Source organism: Crocuta crocuta, unplaced genomic scaffold (genome assembly GCF_008692635.1).
Source record: "Crocuta crocuta isolate KB4526 unplaced genomic scaffold, BGI_CrCroc_1.0 scaffold3, whole genome shotgun sequence".
Lineage (NCBI taxonomy): Eukaryota > Metazoa > Chordata > Mammalia > Carnivora > Hyaenidae > Crocuta > Crocuta crocuta.
The window spans coordinates 9,564,577-9,576,304 of NW_027529934.1; the positions used below are offsets into that span (position 1 = coordinate 9,564,577).

General features: G+C 39.7%; 1 protein-coding gene across 1 annotated transcript in view; it reads right to left on the minus strand.

Annotated features, from left to right (window-relative positions):
* COLGALT2 (collagen beta(1-O)galactosyltransferase 2) overlaps positions 1-10,180 on the minus strand; it is a 44,880-nt gene extending 34,700 nt beyond the window's left edge. The window contains exons 1-4 of the mRNA XM_077763259.1: positions 10,087-10,180; positions 7,209-7,326; positions 4,504-4,638; positions 409-613 (exon numbers count right to left, since the gene is read on the minus strand). Of these exons, the coding sequence (XP_077619385.1) occupies positions 409-613; positions 4,504-4,638; positions 7,209-7,326; positions 10,087-10,100 (472 nt within the window). The 5' untranslated portion in view covers positions 10,101-10,180. The remainder of the gene's footprint in view (positions 1-408; positions 614-4,503; positions 4,639-7,208; positions 7,327-10,086) is intronic.
* Positions 10,181-11,728: the final 1,548 nt, after the last annotated feature.

Here is an 11,728-nt window from a genome sequence, read left to right on the forward strand (position 1 = left end):
TTAAGTGTCTGATGTTGGTTCAGGTCATGATCCCACGGTTTGTGAGTTCAAGCCCTGTGTTGGGCTCCATGCTGACAGCTCAGAGCCTGGAGCCTGCTTCGGATTCTGTGTCTCCCTCTCTCTCTGCTCCTCTCCCGCTCATGCTCTGTCTCTCAAAACTAAATAAATGCTAAAAAGAAGAGAGTGGGTTTCTGGGGAGGGGCCAGCCCTGGCTCTTGGTCACTGGTGCTCACCCAGACAGCGATAAAGAGGGTGCTGATACGGTTAAATGCAAACAGTTGTCTCTAATTCTACTTGGGACAAAAAAAAAGCTCTATATAGGACCATTCTATAATAAGATGCACAAAACAAAGGAGCTGTTAGCTGCAGTGTTTCCATGGGCACAGAACAAGGGAACACAAACGGTACCTGCTTGCCTGCTGGAGAAGGCAAAGACGATGATGTCATCAAAGGTCCATGTGTAGTCCTGGTGCGGCGGGTAGAACATCAGCTTGCCAGAGGCTTCCTTCCTGAGGTCAATTAGGAATGTGGAGTGAACCATGGGGACAGGGAAGCAGCCCAACCTCTTCCACTCTCTGATCTGAAGGTAGTCTGGAGTCCGTTTATAGAAGCCCTGGAAAAGAGAGATAGGTGGGCTGTGTTCTCTGATCTGAGGGCTTCATCTTTCCCAGCCTTCTGTCAGGCTGATTCCTCCTATGTCCCCACCACTTACAGAGAAGTCCCCAAGAAAAGTCACTGCCCCTCTCTGAATCTCAGCCTAAGGATTTCCAACTGAGTTCAAGAAATACTATTTACATATGAAATAGTACTTGCAGGGTCTTGTTATCAGAAATAATTTGGGTTTCAGCATATCTCTGGATTTAATGATCTCATAAAAGTATATTTTATGTTGACATCTGATGGAATATGAAGTATAAATATTAAGAGGTGGCTGAGCAGGGGCACCTAGGTGGCTCAGTTGGTTCAGTGTTCGACTTTGGCTCAGGTCATGATCTCACAGTTTGTGAGTTCAAGTCCTACTTCGGGCTCTCTGCTATCAGTGGGGAATCTGCTTCAGATCCTTTGTCTCCCTCTCTCTGTATCCCTCCCCAGCTCATGAGTGCTCTCTCTCTCTCGTCCAAAAGTAAATAAACATTAAAAAATAAAAAGAACTGGTAGAGCAGAGCAGTGTCTGACTGCCTAAGTTCAAATTCCATCTCAGCTACTTATCGTCTGTACATCAGGATACTCAGCTTTGCTGTGTCTACTTCCTCATCTATACAACAAGAATGATGGCATTATCTACTCCACGGGGTTGCCTCTCAAAATGAAGTAAGATAAAATCTGAAAAATGCTTAGAATAGTGCCTAGCATAGGGGCACCTGGGGGCTCAGTCAGTTAAGCGTCCGACTTCGGCTCAGGTCATGATCTCATGGTTCATGAGTTCGAGCCCCATGTCCAGCTCTGTGCTGTCAGATAGTGATTCTCTTTATCCCTCTCTCCTTGCCCCTCCCTCGCTCTCTCTCTGTCTCTATTTCAGAATAAATAAATAAACTTTGGGGGGAAAAGGTATCCGGAAGCTCTGAAGGGCATCTCCATAAATGTTCGAGGTGACAGCAGGTTCATGGAATGAGTGTAAGGCTTCACAAAGCCAGCATTCTAAAGGGCACCCAACTTGGTGATTGCAAAAGTTCTCGCATGGTCATTGATCAGTCGCCATATTTTATGGCCACACATTCTGTGGTGATGTCAGGACCCACACATGAGGCACTGCAGCCACTTCTACTTCTCTGACATTCCCTTCAGTGCCTAGAGAAGCGTTCTAGCTGAGCCAGCCTGAACACTGAGCACATAGGAACATAGAAGGCTCACAAATTAAGAACTTAAATGATGTGTTTTAGAGTCATCTTAACCTGCTTCTAGCTGACCTCAGCCCAAGATTAACCTCTTTGAGCTGAGTTTCTTCTCTTGAAAACTGGGCTAATAGCTTATTTGTCTCCCTCACGGGGCCGTAGAATGGATTGCATGTGATAAGATCTATGAAGACACTTTGACAACTGTGATTCATTATACGAAGTATTGTTATTACTACAATTTTAAAAACTTATTTTTGGGGGGAAGGGGCAGGGGGGGTGGAGAGAGAGAATCCCAAGCAGGCTCCCCACGGTCAGTGTGGAACCCAACGCAAGGCTTGATCTCACGAATAGTGAGATCAAGAGTCCAGCACTCAACCAACTGAGCCACCCAGGCGACCCATATTACTACATTTTTTTTTTATTAGCCTTTAAGGATTACTTAATATCTTTCAACTTATGAGCATTCTTTCAAGGGATAAAGGAAACATTGGTTCTTTGAAGGACCGCCTAAGAACATATGTAAAATACAATGTTCTAGACTACTTAGGAACAGTATTTTCAGAATGAGAAGTTTGGAAAACTTATGACGATGAATCACTGAATATCCCGAGAGTGAGGAGAAGGAAGCAGAGAAAATAAGAGAGAGAAAATTGTTACGCCTCCTGCAGACAGGCAGAGGAAATGGATGTCTTTTTTGACCAAAAAAAAAAAAAAAAAGAATGCTGTTGGTAACAGTTTCTGTTCTTGGCCAGACAACACCAGGGCCATTTTGTGTTTATGTTTAAAGCCTCTGGAATCCAGGACCTGCCTTAAGCTTATGAAGTCATTGGCTGTTTCTGTTCCCACCCTAGCAGAAGCCTGACTGAGGATGGAAGCCAAAAAAATAAAAAAATAAAGGAGAAAAATTAGAATTGCCCCTAAGTGGCTCTCTGTTTTACTGTGCAAAATAAGTGAGCGCATTTCTTCTGTTTGCTTTTCATTTTTAAAGCAAATAAGGAGATAATAAAAACCTAGAGGCTGTGGTTACTAGGACAAGCCACCCTTGCACCTGGTGTCAATGCATAACTCACTAAAAACAGCCTGCGAGCGACTCCCCCATGTGAAACACTGCAGATTATTCACTGAGGGTGTATGAATTTAGACGCACTTAATAAAACATTTTCTCCCCAAGGAGCTGAATGCCTTGTATAAACATGAACTTCATGTCTCCTTAAAAGAGATGTGGATAACATGCATTCAAAATCTGTAGGAACTACAGGAATTGTAACCAAAGAGGAATCCTTCATCCAGCAGTGTGCTAAAGCCACTGTGTGTTACATTTTCAGAAATTTTGCAAGCTGCTTGACATTTTGGCAACTTAAAATCTAAAGCAGAAAAAATCACGTGAATTCCCACCATTCTAAAATACCACAGACCATGTCTTTGCAGATCTTAAGTAATTATATCATCAAGTGGCTATACTGCAATTACTTCACCCTTCCCTTGCTTCAACAGCACTTAAGTTGTTTGCACAGTGGGAGTACTAATGTGGTACAAACTGCAGTGCTACCCATCAGGGCTTTTCCCAGCAGAGAGGCAGTTATTAAATATGTATCAGAACAATACTGGACTCATCCCATGTCCAAAACCAAACCAAATATAACAGAAGGACTCAAAGTTTAGCCCTTTGAGCATCAGAACACACTTAACCTCCATTTTTTCCCTGTAGCCCATCTTTATTCCAAGTACATATGTACCATGTCCATCAGTTAAATTTCTCTCTTTATCCAATTTATTAACCAAAGAATAAAAAACTATAACCAGCCAGATGTTCTAGACTTTGAAGATTTTACAAAAGAAAAAAGAGATGATGAACATTTAAAATTTTGTTTTTTCCCTTTTTTCCCCCCTTCCCTTTCCCCATGGTCTTCTGTTAGGTTTCACAGGATCCTCATATGAATGAAAACAAATGATGAGTTTTGTGAAAACAAGCTACACAACAGTTCTGATCATTAAGATGTCTTTGGAAATATATTTGGCAACATGTATCAGAGGCCAGCAAAATATTTATTACTCTTTGACGCAGTAATTCTACTTGTAAGAAGCTGTCCTAAGGTCATCTAAGGCAATAATAGTAAACAGAGAAAAATATACAGTAATCATCATGGTCATTATAATAGTTAAAATTGTGAACAACTTAAATATTTTTTAAACTAAGAGAAAGCTTAAGTAACTTGGTGATACTGTTATTAAAAACATGCAAGCTTTTATCCATGATGTTAGTTAGAATGGTGGGGACTCACGTAATTTTCTTTTTGTACTTTTCTCCATTTCCAAATTTTCTATAGTGTTATTATGTTGCTTTTAATGACCAAAAACTCCTAATTTAAAAAAGTCTCAGAATCAGGGAGGCAAAAAGTACAAACCCCAGTAAATTTTATTGGTTAATTTAAAGCTTCTAAGGCTAAGCTCTTTAGAATGTTTTCTCCATAATTCATTAACACAAAACCATGCTTTAATTATCAAGTATTGGACCTGGATTTACCTCCTTTCCTGAACATGCTTGTTCCCATAACAATGACACGCACGTTTTAAGAGAGGAAATGCGGAAAGGTTGAGTGGGGCCATGGCTGACACACGGCTGCTTCATTAAAACTCAGAGCCTTAACTCATTAGACCCAAGACTTGCCTGAGGTGTGATTCCGCACCAGAAATTCGAGTACAGACCCCGAGACTCCAGCATGGGTGCCACAATGGTTTTGTTTTCTGCAATCATTAGATTGAGGGTCTGTGGATTAGTCAGGAAGTTGTCAACATCTATGAACTAGGAAAAGAAGAGGAAAACGTCACGTGAAAAAGTACTTTTCAGTAATGGGTTCAAGACAAACCGAACACTTCTGAAGAATCACAGAAACCTGCTCATGAGACACGGAACCAGTTATCTGTGCTCTTCTTATTGAAACCTGTTGAAGCTGGATGGCATTCATTCAGGCAAAATACATTTAGACTAACTCCCTCAGGGCTAGCTCTGCCTAAAGCACTAAGCAATAAATTGGGGTTACCATACTGGGTACACCCAGCACCCAATCTACATCTTGGTTAATGGTTATTAACTACTAACAGCTCCCAAGAGTTCTCAAAGATTCATCCAAAAACATTCATTCAGTGTATAGCCTAGGTACAAATGAACAGACTTATTTAGGTTGTCTGTAGTTATGCCAAAATGGCCCCAAACAGATCCATCAATGCCATTTTAAAAGTACCTTTTATTTTTTACCATTATCGTTTTTTTAAGGTTTATTTATTTTTTGAGAGAAAGGAGAGAGAGGGAGTGAGGGGGAGAGAGGGAATGAGTGGGGGAGGAGCAGAGAGAGAGGGAGACACAAAACCTGAAGCAGGCTCCAGGCTCTGAGCCGTCAGCACAGAGCTCAACACGGGGCTCAAACCCACAAACCGTGAGATCATGACCTGAGCTGAAGTCGGATGCTCAACCAACTGAGCAACCCAGGTGCCCCCCATCAATGTCATTTTAATGTTACAAGTAGAATTTTTGTTGAAAGTACATTATATCAACCTATGAAGCTATTTTCCACTCTCAGCAGAAGTTCATGTTAACACTGATTCATTTACAGGGATAGTCTAACCACAGATCCTATTAATAAAATAAATAATCTCACTGAACTGTACACTTAAAAATAACTAAAATGATAGATTTTATGTTATGTATATTTTACCACACACATACAAATAATCAGAAACTTTCATTCTTATGAAAGTCAATCTGTTGACCAAAAAAAATTGCAATTCAGCATTTGTGTGCTTCAATAACATTTAAACAGCTTTACAGTGTTAAATACCATCAACTTGAAAGCATATATGAAATTATTTGTACTGAAAGTGTGCATGTGATAAATGATTGGGTGGTTTTTGTTGTGGTTATGGATTAGGGATGGACCTAGATGAAAAGTATTCCTTTTAGGAATCAGAGTTTAGTGATAGCAGAGATATCGACGAGCCTAATGAAACAATATTGTCTTTGCCTTTTTGGTGTTATTTCTAGTGCTGGACTGGAAAACGCTCACCAAAAGAAATAAATGCATTTTGGGGGCTACAGATGAAGAACTTGATTCCCATAAACTTGTGAAGAAAAAAAGCCCCTGTTAACTTTCAGACGGGAAGTGGGGGCTGCAGCTCCTTGCTGCCCAGGAAGCTGTCCTCTCTTCCACTTAAGATAGGTCCCTGGGGGATAAGGACAGAGTATGACATTGGTTCCTCATCATTAAGTCCAGTATTCTTCTGGACCTCTCTAAGAAAGGCCTAGGAAAAGCGACAGAACGCTTTCGTGAAGAGAAATTCTTCATGAGAGCCCAGCAAAATTGTCAGCCAACAGAATCCAAGCAAGAGGTACTATTTCCCTGCCAGGCCTTGACTGCCTCTTTAACTCGGCCATTTCTCAGCGTTGTTTGTGCAGCTGGTAACCTGAGGGATGGGGTGGCCTATCTTCCCAGAGAAAGGGCAGGCTTGCTTACTGCTTGCTATAGAAGCAGTGGGCTCCCTCAGCTCTGGGTTTCTCAGCTGCAACACAAAACCACTCTGTGCAGAACACCCATTTGGGTCCACAACATCACTTGGGTGATGTGTGATGCCACAAGCATGCTGGTGGATGTGCTGCTTGTTGTAGGTAATAATCCTTTGTCTAAAAAAAAAAAAAAAAGAAGAAGAAGGGATGCCATTCCTCCAAATCACTCAGGAGCTTCAGAGCTGTTAACTGGAATCTTTTTTAAGTAGAATTAATTTCTTATATCTGAACATTTTTCTACAAAAAAAATCTTTCTTTATATTTATTGGTGGGGGCGCCTGGGTAGCTCTGGGTAGCACACAGTTAAGTATCTGACTTTGGCTCAGATCATGATCTCAGGTTCGTGTGTTCGAGCCCTGCATCGGGCTCTCTGCTGTCAGCACAGAGCCTGCTTCAGATCCTCTGTCTTCCTCTCTCTGCCCCTCCTCTGCCCCACACATGGGCGCTCTCTCTTTTTCTCAAAAATTAATAAACATAAAAAAAGAAAAAGCAAGAGTATATTTCTTTACACAGTGCATTCCCTATGAACTAAAAGGATTCAGAATTTTTTATGCCTATTACATGAAAGAGATCAAATAATCCAGGAGCTTATTTGCGGCCTCATGAAAATGCATGTCAGGGATGGGTCTGAGATAAGATCCGGGTATTCCAATATTAAGTTCCCCAGGTTTTCCCTTGTGCCTTTATTAAAAAGTGGGGGAGGTGGTTCCTAAATAAAAGATGGTTTTAATTGCTTCCACAGTGCTAGATTGTGAACAATTGATTTGGACATAGTCTGGATAACATTTGTCAAGAAATCAAACATCTGTTTTTACCAGGATGTAGTCTGACCACTGTTCCCTCGCAGTTCGAAGGGCTGCCTGCCGTAGTTTCATCACATGGGCAAACCGGGAACCTGGCCAATGCTTTGGTCCAATTTCATCAGGGTAGGATCTAAAATAATAATAATAATAATAATAATAATTATTGAATGCCTATATATTCTAGGCTCTGTCCTAAATGTTTATATGCACTAACACATTTCAACTTCCATCAGCTCTAGGGGTAGATGCTATTTTTGTTATCATCTTCCTCATATTACAGATAGAGAAGAGGGGATTATGTAACTTGTGGCTTACTGTGCACAAGAATCCTGATATGAGGCGCATGAGGGTGGCTCAGTTGGTTGAGCATCTGACTCTTGATTTCAGCTCAAGTCATGATCCCAGGGTCATGAGATTGAGCCCTGCGGCAAGTTCCACACTAAGTGTGGAACCTGCTTGGGATTTTCTCCCTCTCTCTCCCTCTGCCCCTCTCCCTCGCTCTCTTTCTCTCTCTCAATTAGAAACAAAAAAAGAAAAAAAGAATCCTTATATGAAGTATTTCAGTGGGTTTAAAGAAAATCCCACTGAATCCTTACAAGGTTAGTACTACCATTCCCTCCAATTCACAGATGAGGAAATAAGTATAGACTGGCTAAGTCATTTGTCTAAGGCTACACAGTTAATAAGGAGCACAGTCAGAATTTGAATCCAGGCACAACCGCAAAGCTCATGTTTCTACATGCTTTTTAAATATATTCTTCCATCAAATAAATATAGGAAACCTTGCAGCATAAAATGTGAGTTTCCTAGGAAAAAAAAGGAAGGTTAAATGTACTTGGTCAAGTATCAGTAAAGGATTTCATTAAGCCTAACACATTGATCTATCCCAGGTAGAGCAAGAATGTGGAATAGACATAATGTCACTGGAATCTCTATGAACATCCACAAAACAGCCAGGCCAAGACTCTTACATGGCCACATCAGCAAGTGGGTCGGCACCCCTCAAGAACACTTCTGAAGGCTTCCAACTGGGATGGGTATTGATACTGTCACTGCAGCCCCAATCTGGCTATCATTTCAAGGTCTGGTAGCTGTGTTGGCAGTTTGCGTTAGAAAATGAAATACCACAAAAACAATGAGAACGTAATAAATAAGCTTAATAAAACTGTGTATACACACGAATGTTCTAAGATGTCGTTCCAATTATTGCTTCAGTGAAAATCAGTGGAAGTCCTGTTTTTCTCAATATGTTGCTCCAAAATGCCTTCACTAATATTTTTCACATTGAACTTGGCATACAATATATTTAGTCAAAACCTTGGTACAGAGAAAATGACCAGCATAGAAGGTAGGGACATAGTCTTTTCAGCCATTCTAATTAGGCCAAATTCCAAAAAAGCATTCAAAATCTTTTTGTGTTCAAATTTCATTGTTAACTTTCTCTTGATCTATGGACCATATGTCGGGATTTGAAAGCTACATGTGCATACATATATAATAAAACTATTATATAGAAAGAGACAAAAACCAAAAATTTGTTCTGGAATGGCATTTATTATTATTATTATTATTATTTATTATCATACAAATTTGGCTTTCAACAAATGACTTACCCTGGGCAAAAATTCAGGCAACTCAATTTATTCTACTTCTACAATTTCTTAAGCTAGAATTGCAGTGGCCTTGGGAACATTTACAATAGTCAGTTTTAAATACACTTATTCATGTTGTCATTCACTCATTTGTTCACCCAACAAGTACTAATTTAGTGCCTGCCAAGAACAGAGCACTGGGGGAAAATATGAAGTGTTTGTATACTGTGAGCTCTGCCAAAGAACCCAAAAATTACTTAGGAAAAAATGCATAAATTACATAGTTAATTAACAAAGTTAGGATAAGTATATTTGCTGTGTCAAAAAGGATGAGGTAGAAAATAAGCAACACACGTTTTGAGAGAAAGGTAGAGTTTTGTAACTAGAACGATTAGGAACAGTTTTATGCCGTGGGTGGGGGGCTTGGCATAGAGCTGGTTACAAAGACAGAACGGGCCTTCCTGGAGCAAAAACCTGCATGAGTAACAGCTTGGGAGCGAAAGTAAAAGGAACATTCTAGACAAAGCAGTTTTCTTTTTGGAAGAGGCAGGTAATATGGATGCATAACTGTTGGTGTTATATTCGTGGAGTCTTTGAAAAAAATACAAGTCTGAGAATACCTCAGTTCAAAAACAGAATATTCAGCTCAAATATTGAACTTCGTTCTGTGGGTATTGGAGAGCCACTGGAGTCCTTTTAACAGAGAAATTAAAACATGTCATTAGTGTTTTAGGTAACTTGATTTGACAGTATGGTGTGTAGAATGACCTTGAAGATAGAAGCAACTAAGAAATTGCTATGGTTAAGGGAGAAGTAACCTAAATGTCCATCAGTGGGCGACTGACTACTCATTATCATTATGTACATCTGTACAATGAATAAATACTAAGCAGTCATGAAAATAATGAAGAACCCCCTTAATTATCGCTATGGAAAGATTATGAAAATATAATAAATAAAAAAAGCAAGGTGTCTATAAACATTATGCAAACTTTTCAAATACAAAAGCCTTATCCTCCAAATATAAATAAATGATACAATATCTTACAATGTTTACAGGGGCAATTTGTTTGTGAACTAAGGAGAACCTGAACTTGGCTGGTAGCTGCAGGGATAAAGAGGAGGAGGGAAATAGGAAGCTCTGTCAAAGGAAGGAATGGCAGGTCCTTGCAACTTACTAGGTACAGCAATAACCAAGAAGTCATATGCACCTCCAAGATTAGACCCCTGAATGGCTGGGAAACTGGTTAAGGGAGCAGGGATTAAGAGAGTTCACAAAATGCTGTCCTGCTACTCACTCTGGTTCCTCCATAGGCCTCCACTCCACATAGTGATAGAACCGCTGTACATTTTTCAACCACTCCCTGAGTATTTCTGTTGTATTATCCACATTGTGATCAGTTGCTGCCCTGCGTGAGAGAAAGGATAATATATCTCAGTTACCATCCAAAGAAAGAGAGGGGGAACTCCCAAAGACCCCAAGTTAATTGAAAGGTGAATGGCCAGTTCTGGGGGGGAGAGGCGGGAAATGTATATATGAAAATGGTATCTCTCATGGTCCAAACGAGACAATGGATTTCTGAAGTGAGAGATACTGCTTAAAATCAATTTTTGTGTCATTAGTTCCTTAAACAGGGCTCAGCCAATAGTACAATCAGTAAATGGTTGTACTAAAGTTATATAAGCAGAAAATGAATTAAACCACTTAGTTAACTAATCTTTTTGGAAATTTTCTTACTTGGCTTCATTTTTAGTTATCCAGGAAGTATACTCTGCTTTTTAACACCCCTAACAACTATTTCAATTTGCGCAATTACTCAGTTGCCTGTTCACCTCAAGTTTGTTTTCAGATCACAGCAAAATTGCTAATCAACAGTACTGTCATTACCCACACTTGAGAGGAGAGTGACAGTAAGAGTTCCCAATATGAAACTGAAAATCTAAGGTATCTCTACCTAGTTTGGGTTAACATTACCATAACGTAGGCAAAACAGAGTACCTTCAAAAGTCTTCAATTAATGTATACAAAACTTGTTTCTACCTTAAAAGTTTAACACAGTGATCCACTTATAAAGGAGCTTAACTCAGTTATTAGTGCAAAAACACTTTAAAGTTGTATCACAAAGACAATTCTTGCTGTGTATAAGACACCGAGAACAAAGTTATAAAGAACACCTAAAAACGAAGAGATGTATCAGTCAACTGGAAAAGACAAAGAAAGCAAGAGTGGAATAAGGTGGAATTCTGACCAAAAAAATGCTAAATATGACAAAGAAAGATACTTTATAATGCTAAAGAACATAATTCACATCAAAGAAATGATAAATACGAATATCCAGGGACCCTCATATAGTATAGGGGTTGGCAAACTTTCTTTAAGAGCAAGACAGGAAATATTTTAGGCTCGCAGGCCATACACTCTCTGTTGCAATTACTTAACTCTACCTTTGTAGCAGAAAAGCAGCCATAAACAGTAAGTAAATGAATGTTCACTGCTATATTCCAATAAAGCTTTATTTACAAGAATAAACAATGGATATACAGGCTGTAGTGTGTTGACTCCTGACGTAATAGAAGGTATGGAGACTTCAAAGAAAAACAGGAACACTAATAAGAGATGTTAGCATACCACTTTCTTTTTTTCCAATATTTTATTTATTATTATTATTTTTAAAAATTTTAATGTTTCATTTATTTCTGAGAGGGAGAGAGACAGCGTGAGCAGGGGAGGGTCAAAGAGAGATGGAGATACAGAATCCGAAGCAAGCTCCAGGCTCTGAGCTAGATGTGAGCACAGAGACCGATGTGGGTCTCAAACTCACGAACTGTGAGATCATGACCTGAGCCGAAGTCGGATGCTTAACCAACTGAGCCATCCAGGCGCCCCTATTATTATTATTTTTAATCTTCATTTATTTTTGAGAGAAATAGACCAGGGCT